The 21,823-nt window shown below is 47.8% G+C and overlaps 1 protein-coding gene across 3 annotated transcripts in view; it reads left to right on the plus strand.

The window, feature by feature from the left end:
* Positions 1–759: 759 nt before the first annotated feature.
* The window catches only part of ATXN7L1 (ataxin 7 like 1), a gene marked incomplete at both ends in the record, with an annotated part of 213,476 nt that continues 192,412 nt past the window's right edge, over positions 760–21,823 (plus strand). For all 3 annotated transcript variants that reach the window (XM_080940377.1, XM_080940376.1, XM_080940380.1), the window contains 2 exons: positions 760–940; positions 1,465–1,533. In XM_080940377.1, the coding sequence (XP_080796503.1) occupies positions 760–940; positions 1,465–1,533 (250 nt within the window). The remainder of the gene's footprint in view (positions 941–1,464; positions 1,534–21,823) is intronic.

Raw genomic sequence — 21,823 nt, forward strand, 5'->3', positions numbered from 1 at the left:
GTGCGCCCGAGCAAAGTCTCTGCCGTGGCTCTACCAGCTGGGACGCACATCGCACAGACCCCCTGGGAGCACCAGAGCTAAAATGATTTTGGAATTTTGCCTGCCATGGATCTTGGGATGGGATGATCTCTCCCCTGGCCCCCACTCACCTGCTTCTCGGAGTTATGTCCATTTCCCCGTTGCTTCTGGATCCTGAAGGCATCTGCGAAGCGACCGGCTTCCAAGGCTCACCAAGAGATGAGACAGGGTGAAGAGGATGGGCGCTGGGAGGTGTACTCGCTAGAGTCCCCGCTCTTCTCTCAGGGATAGGGATGGAGGGGTGCAAAAGAGCCCATTTCGTCTCCAGTAGACCTCTGGGCTCCCTTCCAGGACGTCGCACGGTGGGTGACTGGGACTCTGGGAGAAAGGGATTTGCAGAGAGCAAAACTTTCGGTCCTCCAGCGGCGACTGCGCGAAAGAACCTTTGCTTCTTCCCAGGGTCGCGCCAGTCTCGGGGTTGTTGGCTGGACAGGGCGGCGAGGCACAGCATCCTGGGGCAAGGCGACCCTACCCCGCTGAACCTGCGGCGCTCTCAGGCTCGGCTGTCAGCCTGCCCGACTCCGCGCTCTCCCCGGCCCCGCGCACTCCGCGCCTCTCTGGCGCCCCCAGCGGCTGCACGCAGCACAGCAGGGCCGGGCAGGGCCGAGCGCGCCCCGCCTCCCGCCTCCTCCGCCGCCCTCCTCCCCCTCTCAGAACACTCAATGTCGGAACGTTCCGAAGATGACGTCGGAGCGTTCTCGAATCCCGTGTCTCTCGGCTGCTGCTGCCGAAGGAACAGGGAAAAAGCAACAAGAAGGAACAGCAATGGCGACACTGCACCGCAAAGTGCCCAGTCCGGAGGCGTTTCTGGGCAAACCCTGGTCCTCCTGGATCGACGCCGCCAAATTACACTGCTCCGACAGTAAGAACCCCACCGCCTGTTCCTCCTTTTATTATCCTGTAACCTTTCCATTCACCTAGAGCCACTGGGAAAAAGTGTGTGTGTGAGAGAGAGTGGCCCCCGGCGTCCTCCATGCTTCTATCTCTCTCTCTCTCTAAATAAATACACACAGACACAGACCATCAGAGCACAGAGAGGCCCGGCTGCCAGCAAGGCTGTCTGTCTGTCTGTGCCTGGCTCTCGGGGCAGGCAGCCCGCGGGGTGGGCTTTCGCAGCCCCACGGTGGTGTCTGTTTAAAAGGCGACTCTGTTGCTGCTTGCATAGTTTTTTTTTTTTCTTTTTTTGGGGGGGGGGTACCTATCTGGGCCAGGTAGATGGAAACCCAGACTCGGGAGAAAAATGTTGCATTGTCAAATTTTGCAAGATTTTCAGATACAGTATTTAGATCGATCTGTTTGTCAATAAACACTCTCCCTCCCCCCTTGACTTTGGCATCCCCCCCTTTTTTCCTCATTTTCTTTTTTCCTTTTCTTTTTCATCTGCAGATGTAGATTTAGAAGAGGCTGGAAAAGAGGGTGGCAAAAGCAGGGAGGTTATGAGGCTTAATAAAGAAGGTAAGTGGAGCTCTTGGTATGTTAGTGTTAGCTTGTGTGGCAGAGTCTTCACAGGCTTTGGAATAGAATGTGAATTGTTCTGCTGGGTACAGAGTGACTAAGGCTTGTCAAAAATCGAGCACGCCCAGGTGACTACTGCTTCACTGTTAACTTCCTTCGAAGTATAAATACAACTGGGTGGGGGGGCTTTCCGTCTGGGGGAGGCTGTGGAAGGCAGAAGTTTACTGCACTCCTCTGGAGTCCACAGCCAAACCTCCTGATGGTATCTGCCATTCTCTTTGGAGCACCATTGGCCAATGGTGGTGGTGGGGTTTGAAATCCCTGAGTGAGGCATGGGGCTCCCTTCACAAGCATTCCAAGCCTCCCTCGTATGTGAATTCACAAGTTTTAATGAACCCCACATGGCCGGTCATGCCAGCAGCTACTTCTCTACTCTCACTGAAAACCAGTGCACATGGCAAGCCTTGGCTCCAAGTAATATTTTGTTTCTGGTCACAGACTGTAGACAGTTACCAGGCTTAGGGGTATCAGCATGTGCAGATCTTTAGCCTGCACTCCGACCCCTCCCCCTCCCCCCAATCTGTGCTTCAAACTATGACACCCGAAAGGGGACACATGGAGCAGACAATGATTCCAGATCTGGGCATGTGAGGGAAGCCATGATGCCAGGCTTGGGCATCACCACACACGTTTGGTTGTTTAAGTCACTGATCCTTGCTTGCAAGCCCGCCATTTGTCACTCTGGCTCTGGCTTCAAATGTAACCACTCTGGAGGCCACTTTGTGCTTAAAGAAAGGATGGGTTCATTGGAATTGCAATGCACTGTCTGGAGTCTTGAGTGCAGAACTGGCTGAAATTAGTGTTGGGAGGGGGACACAGAGGGGTGGAAGGAACTGATGGGAGGTGTCAAAAAAGTTCACACGTAACTTGGCTGTAGGAGCATTTGCTCATCCATGGTGAATGGAGAAAAGCCGTTTGACTCTACAGCCTCGTCCACTGGTGAAAGGGGGCGTTGCCTGCACAGGTGTATGAAACCTGCTTGGAAAGTTGGAACTTGTGGACTGACACCTAAGATTGCTGGTTTCAGTGCCATTCCATTTCCTGACCGTCCAGTAAGATGATCATTTGTGCTTCAGGGAAGAACGCGGACATTTAAACACTTTCATGTTAACTCAAGGGCTGTTCTCAGACACTGTATTTCTGCTAATTAAGTACTTTGGGAACAAAACATTATTCTAAAGATGTTTGCCTCTAAATATCTTAGCGTGATCTTTATGTGTGTGTTTAGGATGCACAGGGGACTGGTGTCAAGTGGGCTTCTTACAAGTGGCAGCTTATTTGTGCTAAATGTCCATGTGTGTTGGCAATGGGAAAGGATCCCTGGTGGTTGTCTCTCTTCACAGGAAACTCCCGAGGTCTTGAACCGCTTAGAGAGCCAAGCTCTCAGACCACCAGCATCATTGCCAATGTTGAAGGTTCAAAAGCCTGTATGCTAAAGTTGACTGAAGACTGTAGCATGTGCGGAATTGGCTGGAGGCCAGCCAGGGTGATGGGTTGGGACCATAGCCCACAAAGCTCAGATCCACCTGCCACCCCATCTATGTCAGGCCACACTTGTTCTCAGGTTGTCTTTGCTGCATGAGCAATGGATTCTTTTAAGAGAAAATGAGAAGCTCTCCTCTCAGAAGTCGCAGACGCTATGTCTTGCTTATTATATCCTCTGTCCTGTAGAGGTACAAAGACCTGCTTCTAATTGAATGCCTCTGCCTGAGGGACACCCTGCTGTTCAGTGCCCCTTGCAGTTGGCTTATATAGCCACACATGGACTTAATCTCTTTGTTGTGGGCCTGGTGGAGTGGCCTTGGGTAACCATGAGAAATGAGAAGTTCCTGAGGTCTTTCTAGTGTAGCGTATGCATGTCCCTTGGTAAGAACTTAAGGGTTGGGCTGAGGCTCCGTGTCAGAGTGTGGTCACATTGGGCCTTCTTGTTGGAGTAACGAGGCAGGAGGCCTTAGGATGGGAAGATATTTGTGGAGTACTACTGCAGGATGCAACATGGCCCTTGTGGGACTCTGTGCATCTGTGTTTATGAACATACATGCCTGGCCATGGCGCTGTTGTCTAGAAGCAGGTCTTGAGAAGGAATATGGTAATAAAAGAATAAAAGTTTAGGGTTGTAATTGAGAAATGGCAGGACATGCTGCTGTGGCGCCAAGTATATAACGTAAAACCTATCACTGTAAGCTTTTCTGAGCATATAGCCCAGTGGTATTAAGTGTATTTACAGTGTCTTACAGCCACTACTAATCTTCATTTCTCAGCCTGGTTTCCGTCTCAGCAGAAACTCATATATACAATGTACCATCATATGTACAATGATTTCCCATATGCCCTGCCCTTTAGTCCTGGCATCTTCCGTTCCTTTTCTGTCTCTGAGAAGATTCCTGTTCTAGATTCCTCATGTAAACGGACTCAAGATACTTGCCCTTGTGTTTTGAGCTTGTTTCTCTTAGCCTAGTGTTCTCTGGGCTCATCTATGTTACATCATGTACAGCTCATGACCTTTCAAGATAGATTCATGCTTCTTTTGGCATATTCCACTCATCTATTGGGTACATGAATAACGCTTTTGTAGGCATCAATGGGATGCAATCATTTTTAGACCAAACTCAGTGAGGGAAGTTAGGCTAGAAATATGAAATTGGGATCATTTTATTTCCCGAGCTTTCTTACCACTGCTGGGGCAGATACTGCAGGCACCGCCAGACTTTTTGAGTAGCCCAGTAGCTGACACATTTCTTCTGCATCCCTTGCCTCACACACCTTTGCTTTAACACCTATGTTGAGGAGGGACTGTTAGCTGGATGCACTGAAGTCTCCATAAAGAATCTTCTCCTCATCAGCTTTCTTATTCCCTCTAAAATTATACTTATGGAGAATTCAGCAAAGGCATTTGAATTGCAAACTGTTGCTAGTTCCTTTTTGGCCTGGGCTTGGGAGGGTTGCCTTAGAGTGGCTTCATTGAAAGACACAGGGAGAACTGGGAGCTAGCCTCACACTTAGGCCCTGGGGAGAGAAAGGCTCACTTCTCTGGGCTGATTCTATAGATGTGAGGCAAAGAAAGGGTATGGGACTAACTGTCCTTCATGGTGACCCTTAGACCTCTGTACCCAGGCTTCCCTAGTGAATGTCCCAACCTTTAAAATACAATCATGCTGAACAACCTGCCTCTAAAGAGACTTAAAAAACAAAACAAAACAAAATAAAACTCTTGTTTAAAGCAAGTAAACAAACAAAACACCTTAAATGACTCCAACAATATTGAGAATAACGGGTTATATTTTCTCAGTTTTTAGAAATGTTTAACCCAATGCTGATATAAACAAAACAAAACAAATAAGTACAAAACAAAGAAAACCTGACTGTGTGATCTGCTTACTACAAACAGTTGTGAGTAGTTTGGGGCCTTCAGGACCCGAGTCTGGACTCAGAAGAAAAGAGCCCACAGATGTGAAGGCTGAGTCCAGACCTTAGCAGACAAGAGGGAGAGGGTCTCAGTCCAGACCTTACAGATGTGAGAGGCACAATCCAGACTTCAGAGAAGTAAAGGCCTGTGTTGAATGCCTGCCACAAATGTGTTCTCGTGAAGAACACTATGGCCTCAGTTTGGTCTGTCAAGCCATAGCTTTCCCCAGAGGCAGTTCTAAGGAACCTTGCTGGCCCAGTCTTCATGAGAATTATGCTAACTGATAGAGAATTCCAAGGAAGGCCATTTTTCTCTGCTAACCCTGAATATCACACTATTCTACCCAACCTGGGTGTGGCCTAAAGATTTCCCAAGCAAAAGTCTCACTCAGTTGGGGAAGATGTTTTCATTACTAAGGGTCTCAATCAAACTTTAAAAGAATCAAAACCAACTTGTAGATGAAGAATGGGGTTCACGTGACTCAGAAGTGCCCTTAACTGTGAAGCGTGTTATCAGGGCCGCTAGGAAGCAGGACAGAGATAAGAGGAGAGAGCTGAGTGTATCTTAAGAGCTGACTGCACGTTCGCCTTCATTCCTTTTTATTATTACGGATAATATCATCATTTATTACTGAAACTAGTTCCGCAAAACTAGGTATTAGTTTAATTACCATGAATTTTTAAGTCATCTGTGGGGGAAAAAGACATATTGTATGAAGAACTTCAATTTTAGAGCAATGTGCATTATAATTTTATAAAGCTTAATGATTAAAAACAATTTCTGTGGACACAGAGTATCTCATACACTACAGTTAAGAGGTGGGTTTTTGTCAAAGGCAAGAGAAAAATACTTAGGAAGTTCATGGTTTCTGAACACAAAATGGTTTCTTTCTTTCTTTTTTTATTTCCTTTTCTGATGGCTTCAGAGGTCTACAAAAATTTCAGCTGACCAATTGTTTCATTTTATCATGGAGAAAAATAAGTTCTCCAAAGACCTTTTCTGGGCCTTTTGGACTTGGGCAGTCGGCTGTGTTCTAAGGTTCCCAGCATTACATTTGGCGGAGGTAAATGTGAGATGTGTCCAGTCGCAGTGAGAGCCGGAACAGAGAAAGCTTGCTGTGAGAGGCCCAGGGGCTCCGGAAGCATGAGCAAGCAGGGAACGTGGGAGTGGGCTCTGCCTGGGCTCAGAGGTTAGGGCTGGAAAGGACCAGGTTGAAGAGGAAAATGGCAGCTGGCCATGGGAAGACGACGTATGACCCAAGTGAGGGAAGCCAGAGACAAGCCATGGAGATTTATGGGGAACTGTCTGCAGCTTCTTTATCATCACACAAACAACTCTGTTATCTATGATAATGGGAGATGGGAAGGCCTTAGTCTGCAGATTACACAGATAAACCTTATTCTCACTGTTAATTCTGACTTCGTTCTCTGTTGTACCTGCCCTCCCCTCCTTTGTTGGAAGCAGCGAGATTTGTTCATGTTGGCTTTTCATTGGCTCTCTGTTGCCCTGGCATTGGATGGGAGGGCAGGAAAGCAGCTAAGGTGCTGGAGGCTAAAGTAGAAAAGATGTGACGTGTTGAAAAAAAGGTTTCCCAGCTGACGTGTGGAGGGTGGATGAGCTGAGGAAGGGTGGTTGGAGACCATCCACTCTGGGAAATATAAAGTTTCGAAATGAGTGTCTCTTTATACTAACAAGGATTTCCATATACCCAAATCCTGGGTATAAAGCCAGAAATGTAGCTTTCCTTCCTTCCAGAACAGGAAGTTAGACAGAATCTGCAGGCTTGGAAACTGTATACACCAATTCCTTAAAGGCTTGGGTTGGATCGGGCCTTCATTTCTAAAAGAGTAATGAATTTTTGTTGTGGTTGTTTATTCTTTAGCTCTGAAGGTGTAGACCTTAAATTCATCTAAAAGATTCTTTAAAATAGTCTCTGAGTTACAAAATTCAAGAGTCTTATATACTTTACTGGAACGTCTCTCGCTCACCCATTTGTTTTGGTATCTTTCCAAAGAAATCCTGGGTGCATTGAAGTAGATACATATGTACTTTTATATCCTCTCAGACTGGGAGACCATGCTCCCAGCTATGGTCTAGCATCTTGCTATTTCTCTCTGTCTTGGAGGACTGAGTATCTGTTAGTATAGGGGTGTTAAGTACAGTGTAAGGCCTTGGTCTCCTTTGGTACCTGTGGATGGGAAGATGCGGGACCTTTTCAGTTTCCTTCATACTCTGGAATTCACTCCTCGTTGTCCTTCTCTGGGCTGACACTGGGACACAGTAATGAGAGACACAATGTCTCTTCCCTGAGAGCTCGTCCTACCTGGCCACAGCTATAGACATCACAAAAAGCCACAGTGATTTTGACAGGTATCCCGAGAGAGCAAGCTGGAGCGAGGTTGGAGAACGTGAGAGGCGGGTCAGATTTAGGTTAGGCCCTCTCAGAAGAAATTTCACTCCAGCTAAAACCCAAAGGATAAATGGAAGTTCTCACTGTGTGTAGCTCTGAGCAAGGTGGAGTTGGAGGAAACAGTCTATGTGAAGGCCCAAAGTGAACGCGACTATGGAATGTTCTAGAAATTTGATGGTTTCCTTGCTGGAGTGAAACGAGAAGAACAGAGAGGAAAGCCCGTCTTCCCACCAGCAAAGCTGCTGACATTTTAAGCCAGGTACCTCTTTGCAACAGGGACCATCTTGCCCATTACAAGATGCATAGCTGTACCCTCTGCCCATTGGCTTCCAGTAGTGGCCCCTTCACACCTCCAAATGTAGACAACCAGAATGTCTTCACATGTCTCCCAGGGAGGCAGAGTCACCTAGTAGAGAGTCACTGGAATAAAGTGAAGGCCGAGAGATAAGAACACAGCAAACAAGTGAGAGATGAATGCAAGGATATTTTGCTATTATTCCCAGTCTTGGGCCTACAGCCCATATATGAGTCAACCTTACCAACTGCCTAACAGGTCAAATGGACTGCGGCTCTTGGCAGTGCCGTGGCTCAGTTGAGGAGTCAGAGGTTTGGTGGCTCCATCTCCAGTCAGCAGTGAGAACAGTGGGGTGCAGGTCCTGTTCTGACTGGCCCAGCCCTGCCTCACTATGACGAGAGGAGGATTCTGATAATGATGGTATTTATTATTCAGTGCCCCCCTCCCCCATGTCAGAAGCACCCTGGCAGAGCTTTCAGATTTCAGTTTCTATTGAAAGTCAGGCTGGAAATACAACTGGCGCTCTCTGCAGTTTGATTCCCCGGTGGGATATGCCTGAGATGGGGTTGAGCTCCAGGAGAACAGAGCAGCTGGCTCCAGGATCTCCGCGCTGAGGACTGGGAAGAGCGGAGGGCAAGGCAAGGCTTGGTTCTTGAAAGCTTCTGACATGGAAGCCCTGTGCCTCACAGCGTTGTCTACGATTGTATGACCGTGTTGACCCCTTTCCATTACCAGCTGGCAGGAGCCTGGGGTCTCTACTGCACAGCTGATGGGCGAGAGTGAGGCTGGTTTCTCCATGCTTCTCTGTAGAGTATGTTCCTGTCCTCTGGGTCGGCCTTCATATGTGGCTTCATCCCTGACATCCTTCTGAGTGGATATCCATTGGCAGTGAGAGCTGGTCCCAACCAAATCCTTTTTATCTGACGACCCCACTCCAAGTAGTCTAGTGTTCGCAGGTAAGGAACGTTATCATTGAGGAAGTCAGATGGAAACAGCGAGGGTTAGCCAATGGCTTGGACCTTTGCTGAATATTATAAAAATGGAGTAGCAAAGATAGTCTTCTCTGTGTCTCTTCTAAAAGCCAGTCTAGTGTCCTGCGATGCTAGGCTCCCCACAGTGTCCTGTGGCAGGGCTCAGACTGGCTACCTCTGCCAAATGGAGCTCACTTTGAACCCTAAGACACTGGAACTGATAGGGAGCACTTGGGAAGGCCGTCCTGGCAAGTAGACCTGTGCTGACTGAGGCTGAGGGTTTAGCCTGGCTCACCCAGTTCCCCCAAAGAAAACTGGAATTCCCCTGAGGGTAGAGCATTTGTTCTCATGTAGACAACTTATCCTCATTGCGTTTGTTTGTTTGTTTGTTTGTTTTTTCACAATTCCATCTTTTAATTTTAAGGGGTGCTGTGCTTAATGGAAAGAAAGAAGCTAAATGCTTGTCAGGGCAGGACAGACTTGTACTGGGTCACTATCCTCTGGAAGATGCAGGTGAGTCAAAGCTGGACTCTTTGAACATATAAGTGGTTTTACTGACACTGTACTGACTTCTGCAGACATTGACGGTAAAGGACACCCTCAGCCGGGAGCAATGTGACCTGCCCCCACTACCCAGTAGGTCATAGAGTCCGGGACAAGGCAAACAGGTGACAGTGTCGTAGCGGTAGATGTTATGCGGTTGGGACACATTCCCTTACTAAGGTGGCGTTCAGTTCTTTAAAGTATATTGACCGAGATTGGAGATACAGCTCTGCGGTAGAGCATCTGCTAGCATGCGCAAGGCCCAGGTTTCACTTCCTAGTCCCTTCCCCCTGGCCCCATAATGTGCTGGCTTCAAAAGGTCTGAATCTGTGAGGTTCCTAGGGGAGTAATGTTTGGGTAGATGGACTAGAACCATGGGTTCTGGTGGCTGAGGCTGGAAATGGGACATCTGCATTTAGCGGGTCCGAAGTTCCAGGTATAGGGGCGTGGGGACGGTTCTGCGGAAGTACGAGTGTATTTAAAGCCACCAAACTGTGTACTTAAAAATAGCTAGAGTGGTTAATGCTACGCTGTGTATATTTCACTACACACAGAGAGTTCATTGGCATGGCAGCCTTGGGAGTCTCATGCAGCATTATTTAAATTTTGACTCAGCCATTTCCCAGCTGTGTGTTAATTTCAGATTTAATTTCCTCATTTTCAGAACGGAATAATAGTTCCTCTCAGAGTTGCTGTAAAAATAAATGAGATACTATCTGGCATCCTATAGGTACTCAGGAACGTGAGCTGTGGTTACGGTCATATTATTATTTTATTATTATTATTATTATTATTATTATTATTATTTTACCACATACTCAGGTTCTCTTCTTTGTCTTATCTGAGCTGACATTTCTGGGGAACAGACTGTATCAAGATTGTTTCAGGACTGGGTCAGGGCACTGAATGAGTGCCAGACACTGGGCAGATGTGTGTGTTATTGTTGGGTACTCCTGATCACCTTGTGAGACAAATCCCCGTTCTTAGCTGAATTTTAGGAGCTGGGGTGGGGGGAGGGTTGAAGCTCAGAGGTGTTGAGTCATTTACCCAAATGGTTCAGCTGAGAAATAGGGGAACTGGGATTCGAACACCGAGTCCTGCAGATTCCAGAGTCCGTACTCTAATTAGGGCTCTAATGTCTCCCGTTCTTGGAACAGTGCAGGACTGAGGCAAGGCAGGAGGCATCTACACTTAAGACACACTAAGAGTTGCTCGTGTGGGCTTCTGCAGGCATGGAGCAAGGACCTTCTTAAAACATTGCACCTGGACACATGGCTTGCCTCATCTAGCCCGGTCCTGTCAGGGGATTGTGTCCTTTCAGCAGAATGGGTGCAGAGAGACTAGCTGTCTGTCCCTCTTGTCTCTGTAAGACCCATGGCTTCCCATCAGCCATGGGCTTTCTCATCCCAAGGCCCCAGCTTTGGGCCTGTGTGGTCAGAGCACTGGCCCCAGGGAGGCACAGGAGCTGATGCAAACTGTTCCTTTTTAGAAGAAGGTGTTAGCAAAGATGGTTGCCAAGCAACTCCAGGGCCATCTATCTACAGTGATGATGCCCCCCCCTGAATATCTTCTCTGCTGCTGTTCAGTTTGCTCTTAGCATTGGGATTGTTAGTATTTTCATGAAGGCTATGCTCCTTTGGATGGTGGAGTGCAGATCGCTTTTCAATACCTGCCACCTTCAGGGTGTCCTTTTGATGGTGATATGCCTGCTAAGTGGGTGTGAAAGTCCTTTGCCTCCTGCGGCCACAGCATGCCCCTAAGCTGTTGCTGGCTCGAGGGGCAATGATAAAGAAGATTTTTGGACTGGAGTGGCTGAGAAAGACACAGAAGGCAACTCCCATAAGATCACAGGGCGAGGTAGCCATGTTCAGCTTCTGTCAGTCTGGATTTCAGCCGCTGTTCACTGGCAAGGCCACTTAAGGGCTGTGTATGTGATGTACTTACTGCCACAGGGATGCTGCTCCCTGCTTCCCAACCCCCACACCCCACTTGAGAGCAAAGAATGGCTAGTATTCATTCTTCAGTACTGTTGCCTTTCCCTCAGTCCCCTCCGCTGTGTGGGATTTTAGGCTCCCTGGCCTGCTGACTGGCAGTCTGGTTCCTTTTTATTATTTCCCTGGTGAATGTCAGGGCACCTTTCATATTATGGTGCTCAGACCAGGAGGAAGGAAGTGAGTCACTGGGAAGTACCACTGGTTACCTTGAGTAAAGAAAGCCCTATGTGGCTACCTATGAACAAGAGCCCAGTTGACCTCTATCCCATCCCCCGAAGCTTCTCATATCCTGTTCTGTTCTTCCTTACCATCCTCTGCAGAAGCACAGCAAGACCCAAACAGGACACGTGTGCCCATGAACGCTCCTACTTCCTGAGGCTGACACAAAAACGCCAAGTGACAAAGGCAGGCCCAGAATATTAAAAAAAAAAAAAAATCAGGTCTGAACAGATTAAGGGTCTCCCTGGTCTCCAAATGGAGTTACTGGGAACGTCTATTAAGCGGATGTGTCTAGCCTGTGGCCTGTGGTCTGAGTTTAGCATCCCAGGTTAGCCATGTCTACAGATTAGTGGCAGTGCCACCACACAGTGTCCAAAGGTCGAATAGCCCTGCCTTAAATGGAATAGAGTCCGAGGGCTATGAGAAGACCACTCTCTATGTCACCCGTGTTTTCTCCTGTTTTGCCTGTTCCACTGGTGGCTTCTTGCTGTCTGTGGACCCTGCAGTTTGCTCAACCCTTACCATTCCCTCTGTGGAGACTAGTGTGTCTGTCACTAACCCCGGCGACACGGCAGAGTGCTCAGCTTAGCATTCAGTATTTCTGTCTTCCTCTTCCCTGCAAACCACTTCAAAATCAATCTCCCCCATTTTACATTTGTCCGGTAAATGTACAGTTTTCCTTGGTCTCAGGTTCCTGGCTCTCTAGGTCCTGCACTCAGGCCCCGCCTAGCCCATCGGGTAGACTGCTCCTCATAGGTGTCTCCGGTCAGTCATACTTCTTCCTCCTCTGACTCTGCTCTCTAGTCCCTTCCCTATGCTCATACTCACCCTCTTGTTTCAGGGACCAGCCTGAGCCTGGAAATATCTTCCTAGCGTCTCGGGCTGTGTGGCCTCCAGGTTCCCCTGGACATTGAGCTGCAAGCTAAATCCATAATGCACTGTGGCCCTCACCTCTTCCCATTCCTCCCAACTTTACGCGGGTGCCAGAAACCAAGCTTAGCTCCTCGGCTGACATGGCAGGTGCCCTCCGCATGGAATCATGGTGTAGTGCCAGGAAGTCCCTTTAGCATTCAGAGATGACCCCCCACGCTGCGTCTTCTGATTCAATGTCAGCATTCAGGTTTCTCCTCACACAGAAAAGAGTGGTGTGTCATCAGTCACCTTTACACACACCATGTAGACTAAAACAGTGGTCTGCATCGTGCCTTGTTAATTGTAAAGGTATATATAAAATTTATAATTCACACACACACACACACACACACACACACACACACACACACACTGCAGGCCTAATGACACTTCACCTTTGTTACTTTGCCACATCATGATTGTGTTTTCTTGAGCTAACATATCCGAGTTTTCAGAGCTTCATTGTACAAAAATGCTATACATGGCAGAGATGGGTTTCCTTCTACAGTGAGCACCACATTGTGTGGGGACTGCTCCTGTTTCACATTGTGTGAGACCCCTGTTCCACAGCAGGGACTTTCTCAAACCCTCCCCTTGGCATCCATCAGTGGTGGCTGCCTGAATTCATCAGTTCTTCACAGGGGGAGGAGGGGACTAGGATGGCCATTTACAGATTCCATGTTTCTGACCTACTTTCTCTGGCCAGCATCCCTCAGTGAAGAAGGAACCACTCTTGTAGATTCCTCTTAAAATCTGCAGCGGGGCCTTTCCTTTTAATGACCAGTTTTCAGACACTGGGTTTAAACACCACGATTCTTAAGCTGATGGGGAGGGCAAGATTGAGGATTGGCATGCTGGCATTTCAAGATGTGAAAATCTAATCTTGGTAGAAGCTCACAGTCAGGGGATGCTCCAAGAAGAAGTGCTAGGGGTTAGTAGAGCCGAGTATTAAAACATCGAGAAGCATTAACTCACACACTCAAGGGACCCTCCATTTTAATTCGGGAAAGGAAGAAGATAATTACACTTAAAATAATCTGGTTCTCACCTTTCGGTTGGAGAATTTGTGCTGGGTTAGGGGAAGCACTGAGGCAAATTGCAGACTCAGGTGAATGGAGCTCCTGTGTGTTAGGAAGCCAGGGTGCTTCCTGTACCACTGACTTGGTAGGAAACTACTGAGCACCCAGGAAGTGGGTGGCACAGGGCTGGGCCCTTTGTGGGGTATGAGGAGGAAATGGCTTAGGCCGCTGCCCTCTAGGAACTCACCATGCAGCTCATTGGGTCCCTGACACTTCATAAGGATGGCGTGGGGCTCAAGATGTCCAGTGATAAGAAAAGGAAAAGACTTCAGTCTATGGTCAGCAAGACCTCGGACTTAAGGGCAGCGGCTGCTGGGGTGTGGTTCTATGTGGAACACAGAAAAGGTTGTGTTGTAGAAGCCAAGTACTAGTTGGGAGGAAGGAAGAGTGGGAAGAGAGAGAGGGAGAGAAGGAGGGAGAGGGAGGGAGAAAGGAAGGGAGGGAGGGAGGAAGAAAGAGTGGGAAGGAAGAGAGGAAGAAAGGGAGGGTGAGACAGAAGGAAGGACACTTTAGATAGAGACATCAGAAATGGCTGGGATGTGGAGAGTCAGAGTACCAGGGAATAGTTGCAAAGGCCTTTGGAGAGCTATAGGAAACCACAGCTTCATCCATTGGATGGACCACTGCAGACTTACATGGATATTGCAAAGAAGCAGCCTCCCTTGGTTCAGAAACAATTGTATATACCTTGCTTTCTCTTTTTCTCTATTCTCTCTGTCTCTGTCTCTGTCTCTGTCTCTCTCTCTCTTTCTCTCTCTCTGTCTCTCCCTCTCTCCTTCTCTCTTTTCCCTCACCCCACCTCTTATACACACACACATGCACAATCACACACTTTAAGGTTTTTACAATTAATCCATTGCTAACAGTGTTATTGTAATGGATGTTTAACAACCTACTCTAAAAAGTTGCTAATTACAAATTTTACTGGCAAAATTATGCTGAACATATGCAATTATCAGTAATAAAATATTTTAAACTGTTGTAAGTTTTGGCCCATCCAGTGGTTTGTTTCTGAATTCTCATCCCTGCATGTCAAGCTCTCAGCGTAGAATCCGAGTCAAAGTTAGTTACTGTCCTGTTAACAAGTCCACAATACAGATACAGTGGGAACCACTTGTGCCGTAGTCAGCATCACCGGCCCACTGGCACTTTCCTTACCTGAAGCCTGTTTTTATACATTGAATTTATTGCAGATCTTTGGATGTAGGTCGTTGTTAGGCTGCTTGGTTAGCATGCAGAGAACCCTAGGTTGAGTCCTGAGCAAAGAATAAAAAAACCAAGGATGGTGGCACATACCTGAAATTCTAGCACTTTCGGGGCAGAGGGGCAGAGAGAAGCAGAGAGGCAGAGGAGAGAGGCAGAGAATCAAAGGCAGAAGGAACATAAGTTTAAAGCCATCCTGGGCTACATATCAATCTTGAGGCCAGCCTGGGCTGCTATATGAGACCATGTCAAGAGAAGGGGAGCTGTTACTGGACGGGAGCCCAGCTTGCTCATTTAGGTATCATCTGGGGTTGCTTTCTCAAAACTACGGCTGAGTGAGGTAGAGAAGACAGGGATCTTTTGGCCTCGAAGCCTACAAAAGTTAAATGACACTCCCTGTTTCTAGAAAGTTACTAACCCCTGCTCAACACATCTGTAGTAGTACAGTATGCCCAGATAATTAAGTTATACATTGTGATTTTTAAATATATCAAATTGTAAGCTTATATCCTATAACCTTTAATTACTTAATGTTACCACTGCAGTGCGCAGAGGTTCTGGAGCCAAAACAAACGGAGCTGTCACTATTAGGCGGTTGACAGTACCAGATTGGAGGGGCAGCCACAATAAAAAAGATTTTCATTACTTCAAATTGTGGCCTCGTTGTCCATAGAAATCAGAAGAAAGCAATTTTGAGGTTAGTTTTCATATGATTCTTTTTCCCTCTTAGGGTCTGGGGTTTGTTTTGTTTTGTTGTTTTTTTTCCAAAGGAGGTTTCCCCAGAACGAATTTAAAAGCTCAATACAGCATGCTTTTCTTACCAAATTTTGTGAGCATCTGTCTGGAGCCCATTTAGCCTCTGACAGACGCCCAGCCTCTCTCAGAATTCCCACAGATGTTCTGCATCCAGATAAAGGCCCATTTCCTGGTGCTGGCCCAGAGTTGGAGGAGAGGTGGGCCCACCAGTTGCGTTTCGCTGGGGTTTTCCTTGCCGCCATTTCCTGCCGGTTGCCTCTGAATGGATTACAGATGGTCAGAAAAAGACTTCTTGGCACGGGGAGAGAGGACCAGTCTCCAGTGCTTTGTGGGAGAGGATTTATAACAGGATGGCAGTTTATGCCTACTGAGAATGGGCCTGGCTGCTGGAGGCCTGTGGGAGAATCTGGCTGCCTGTGGGCGGAGGGCCGCGAGGGAGGAAGGCCATGGTGACATGTCAGTGGCACTTTTCCTCAGTGCGCCCCAGGCTTCTTCCAGTTCAGAAGAGAAGTCTGGGGAGTAGTCCTGAGGGAAGTCTAGGTAGAAAGTCAACTGTTTGTTTGTTTTCCCCACAGAACGGTTTAGATACTGTTGCAGTTTCTCCTGGTCTTAGTTTCTCTTTCTTTTGCCACAATGGAATAGAATGCACTCAACTCTTAATCTACAAACAGACATAGTTCTATTTGTAGAACTCCTGAAGGTCCCAAACAGAAACCCTGTGTCCATTAACTAGCAAGGCCCCTTGCCTCCTTCCCCCTAGCACTGTTCTTGTGTGTCTGAGTTGGCGTGTTCCAGATCCCTTGTAGAAAGGGAACCAATCATTTGGCATTTATCCTTGTGACTGGCTTGCTTCACTTAGCATAGGGTTTTCTAGGTTCATTTTATCCATGTTGAGGAGAATGTTGGAACTCCCTCTTTTCTTTAAAGACTTTATTTTTACTTTATGTGCATGTGTCTTGGTGTTTGATGGTGTCTGAGTCCCTGGAACTGGAGTTGCAGACAGTATGAACTGCCATGTGGTTGCTGCGATTTGAACTCAGGACCTTTAAAAGAGCAGCCAGTGCTACTGAGCTATCTCTCCAGCCTACTTTTCTTCCTCTTTAACGAACTGTTGCGCACGCATACTACATTTTCTTTATCTGCACATTTGTCTGACGGCAATTAGAGTTTGCTGTCCACTTCTTTTGGTCCCGGTGCATGAGGCTGCTTCATGCCCGTGTTAGAGGCATGAAGAAAACGGGTTGGTGAGGGATCACTTTAGGCTTTCTCAGGCAGCACAGTGCTCAGGAACTCCCTCCCTCCGTCTGAAGCTGACAGAAATGGAGTGTAGGCCCGTGGGATGGCTGTATGCAGGCAGCCTGCACGGGGTTCAGATAAAGCTGACATTCCAACTGACACTCTTTGCAGCTCTTGGGTGGCGCTGGACCGACCGGAGGGGCTGCCACCTTCTAATGCGCTCAGAGGGGTTTCATTGTCCCCGAGAGCACAGATCTGACAAGGCCAATGGTGCGTTTGCTTTCTGAGGAAGCAGGGTTAGGAAGCTTAAACTAACTGGGAGAAGATTCTAGAATGAGCCAGTGAGATAGCTCAGTTGGCAAAGGAGTTTGGTGTGCCAGTGTGGTGACCTGCGTTTGACTCCCAGAATCTATTATAGAGGGAAGGAGTCAACTCCTGAAGGTTGTCTTCTGGTCTCTACATGTGCATCTTGGGACACATGCACACACTCACGCACGCACACTTACCTGCACACTCTCTCACACACTCACCATACATCCCACACATAATAATAACAACAAATTTTTAAAAATTTGGAAGATTCCCAAATTGGGTCTCCCTCTGCCAGAAAGCACATCACATCGCAAGATGGCATGCGTCATTAGAGGGAGGACAGGTGACCTCTATCTCTGGGTCATAGTGCACGGCCCTGCTACAGGAGAGGCGGTTAGGCCAGGCCTCTCGGGACTGGTGTGGACAGCATGACTGTGCAGGATTAGACCAGGAAGGTGGTAGGACTTCCCAGAGAACAAGGCTGCTGATGACAGAGAAACTTCCTAGAAAGAACTGGAGGAGTGCCTCATGAAGTGTGTGGTAAAGTGACGGGCAAATGTCCTTCCTGACCAAAGATGGAGACAGAAGGAGCCCGAGAAAGAAGGTCAAGCTTTATTAATAAAAGTGATAGCACTTGCAGTGTATCGAGTCCTGCACTGGGCGTGTAAATGTGGCAGAGACAGAACACCCATTCATTCTTGACTAAGGCTGAAGAACTTTCGTGCTTTGTGGTACGCTGGGTGTGCACACTTTTTCAGTGTTGCAGACAGAGCCTTTGCTCGTTGCTTCTCTATGGCAACTGACTCCCTTGCACTTAAAAATGTGCGCATGTGCGTGTGTGCGCGTGTGTAAGGAAACTTATGGCTTATATACAAACAGGACAAGGAAAGAGAGCCATGTGAAAAGGAGACTGAGAAGCAAGGGCATATGTTGCTTTAAATGATAAATCTGAAGGTTGAGAGTAGAGCTCAGAAGTGGTGTTTGTCTACTGTGCCCACGGCCTTGGGATCAGTCCCCAGAACTACAACAAAAAAGTAGTTAGTTGGCCTTTGTTTTTAGGGTTTGTGATACTTGTAAATGTCCTGTAAAAAGGTATATTCTCTGGTTTGGGGTAGGAGAGGAGGGTTTACCAACATGATTAGTGATCAGGTTGCTTGTTTGTATTAAATTTGAACCCCCCCCCCAGTGTGTATGTGTTGTGTGTGTTGTGAGCACACTGCTACAGTGTACATGTTAATGTCACAGGCTAACTTGCCATGTGGAACTCAGGAATTGAACTCAAATTGTCAAATTTGGCAGCAAGCACCCTTACCTAGTGAGCCATCCTGCCCACCCTCATCAGGCTGTTTTTATTTTTATACTTTTAATTTTCAAACAGACAGACAGATGAACCAACAAAGACACAGAGACAGACAGATGATTCAGCATGCTGCGTTGGGCGTCCCCTTTAAATTTAATCCATGGTTGGCAGGCCAGCAGCTTGGCAGGAAAGAAGGCCTAATACAGGCTGTGGATCAGATCTTTGTTAGCTGGGTGGCTGATTCCCCCTGCTCTCCGGGTGAGCTTGGGCAAGCCTCTTGGCCTATGTGCAGTGGGCTGCGTCAGCTGACATGCCGTTGAGGGTCAGGAAGTGTCAGCAGCTATTGTCCAGCTGAGAGGCAGGCTTGAGACATCCAGGAGGTTGTGAACATTCATTGCTGGGTTGTACTTAAGTTGAGGGATGTGCAAAAAGTGGGCCAGAATTTGAGAAATAGGGAGGAGTTGAGGGAAATTGAGTTTGAAAATGGCTAAGTAAAAGAGATGGCGACAGGAAAGCTTAAGAACTGAAATGGAGGTTGGAGTGGTGAGGAGCGGGTTGGAGTGGTGGGGGTGGGTTGTAGTGGTGGGGGTCAGTTGTAGTGGTGTGGGCGGGTTGTAGTGGTGAGGGTGGGTTGTAGTGGTGGGGGTGGGTTGGAGTGGTGTTGGGTGAGTTGTAGTAGTGGTGGGTGGGTTGTAGTGGTGTTGGGTGGGTTGTAGTGGTGGGGGTGGGTTGGAGTGGTGTTGGGTGAGTTGTAGTAGTGGTGGGTGGGTTGTAGTGGTGGGGGTGGGTTGTAGTGGTGGGAGTGGGTTGTAGTGGTGTTGGGTGGGTTGTAGTAGTGGTGGGTGGGTTGTAGTGGTGGGGGTGGGTTGTAGTGGTGTTGGGTGGGTTGTAGTGGTGGGGGTGGGTTGTAGTGGTGGGGGTGGGCAGCCCTTGCAGCCTTCGCTCCGTCTGGCATTGATTTTCATACTTTCTTGGCTGGTCATAACCTTGGCCCGAGTTCACCTATATAACATCTCTGGTGAGGACCTTCGTGAGGCCAGGGAGCCAGGAGAAGAGGGGTGTCTGAGAGGGACTCCTGCAAGAAATGCATCTCAGAGATTCAAGCACTTAGGTTTGGAGGACTCTCTGTGTGTAGAGGACACTGGTATTTGGCAGCAGTGGTCAGTGCGTGCTGTCTGCACATTCTTTACAAGGTACAGGGGCTGGTGCAGGGGAGAGCCCCACAGCCTCTCAGAGCCTTATTCTTCCCACCTGTAAAGTGGAGTCACTATAGGCATCTCACAGTGTTGCTGGGAAGGGGAAGTAGGTATACTGGTGTGCGGTGATTGACTTCATGCAGGCTTGTGATGCATGCTGGGTAAGCCTTTGCTTCCATTCCATTGAGTCTCCCACCAGGAGGGAAGCATGTAAGATGCTGTTCAGAACAAGACTTCCTCATCACACTGCACGTGGGCACAAAGTGCCCAAGAATGGGGCAGGTTCTCAGGAAACAGTCTAGAAATGGCCTGAGCCGGAAGCTCAGTGTACAGGTCTGGCCTAGCTTTCTCAGCACTGGTTCTGAGTCTAGGAATAAAGCTCTTTCTTTATCTTGACATTTCTTTACTCCGGATGCCCCAATCATTATAATATGAGAAAAAAAGTACTTCCAAATAGTTTATGCTAAGAGTCAGCCCAGTTTTCATAGTTTTACAATGTGTGTGAGATGGGAGAACATTCAGCTTGGAAACAACTCAATATAGTGAGCTCAGGAACTGGAGTGTACAGTGAAGTTGGCATTGATCTTTAAGGTAAAACACACAGTTTTAAGAATCACGGAAAGCTCTTGGTACAGTGCAGGATGTGAAGGTGTGTGAACTTGGGTCTCCACTGTGGACCTGCCTCTCCCTCTGTTTGAAGTGTGAAGAGGGGGAGAGGGGTGAGTCCTGATGAGAAATAGGAGAGAAGGAGGTGGCCCAGACTTCCTGTTGTCACCCAGGGCCAGCATATCCTTAGGGAACCCTGATGACTCGAGGGCCACTGGTGAATCCTTGGGAATCGGTGTTCATTTTGCCTAGGAAGCAGGAGGCAGCTAGAAACAGGCTAGCCATGGCTACACCTTGCAAAGAGCCCGGGTGGGGTGGGGGGCGGGGGGAGAGGACCACAGACTCGCATAGCAATCGTCAGCAGACCTGAAAATCTCCCAGCCTGGTGTTTGAGTGTAGATTTGAGGGGACAGTTAGCTGGCTCTCTTTCCCTTAGAAGACGGTTGGCTCATCTCCCTGCTTTCTGCCCATGCACCCTCTCTGTGCCTTCTGCCCACTGCACTGTGAGGCAGAGATACCCTGGCAGGTATGGCGGTGTCAGGGAGCATGCCTTTTGCCACCTGTTGGAAAGGAACTGTCATCTTCATCCAAGCCCAGTGACCTGCCCAGTTCCTTTCAGAGGCCTGTGGTGGCTCCTTGTCCTCGGCCAAGGGCCTGGGTGGCAGGGACTACCTCTAGGGTTGTAAGATGGCTGATGCTGTGGTCGGTTGTCATTTGCTGGAGTTGTGCTTCTGGGAGTGGAAGGAAGACAGTGGGTGTTCTTGAGTGTTGGCCTTACACACATTTTCTTGTGAGCTGTCATTTCATGGCTTTAGCTCAGTTGTGAGTTGGTTGGTATGTTCATTCTTTGATGGTTTTACAAATGCTCGGCAGGCTAATTTACCATATCCATCAGATTCCAATTGAATAAAACAAACAAACTGTAGTACTCCAACATATTTATAGTTACCCAATCTCTACTAAAGAACCCAAGTAGCTAAGAAATTAGAAACTGATTCCTAAGCTGACAGCAGGAAACAGTGGACTCTAGCCAGGGCTCCTGTGTTAATATTTATGTTGTCAAGACAGTGCCAGTATTAAAACCTGCCGTTTACTGAGCAGCTATTTTCTCCCAGGTACTCACATACGTCAGCCTTTTGATCTTTCCACTGTGAGCAGCTGCATAGACAGGAGCAGAGAGAAACTAATTTTCTAAGATTTCACAACAAATCCACGGCTCAGCCGAGATGAACCTTGGGTCTCTCCATTTTGCCAGCCCATGTACATTCTCCCGCTCTCATGGTTAAAAGTATGTATGAGAGTTGGGTCCCCAGTACTTTACATGAAGCCTGTGGTCAGCTCTAAGTACATCACCCTGTCTCTGGTTTTATCAGTCTCTACTGCTTCTTTCTCTTTGTTTCTTGTCTGCAGCTGCTCTCTGGACATTGTAACTTGTCATTTTTCAATGGTCCCAGGTATCTGAGAATCAGAAGGCAGGACTCAGACACACATCATCAGCCATCTATAACCTGCCAAGACAAGTAAAGGCTATGAGATAAGTGGTCCTCAAAGATGTCCTTGCAAGGAATGTGCCTCCCGGTGGCCTCACCTCTCTGAGATATTTGGTTGATGTTGGGACTCCACTTTATGTTTGTGTGCATTTTAATATTTATTGAGATATAATTCACCATAAAATTGACCCCTTTAAAGTTTTAAACTGTGTGTGTGTTTTGTCATAAACACCAAAATATGCAACCAATGCTATCATCCGAGTCTAGAACATTTTTATTTTCATTACCTCCGAAGAAATCTG

The sequence above is a fragment of the Micromys minutus genome (genome assembly GCF_963924665.1).
Source record: "Micromys minutus genome assembly, chromosome: 1".
Taxonomy (NCBI): Eukaryota; Metazoa; Chordata; class Mammalia; order Rodentia; family Muridae; genus Micromys; species Micromys minutus.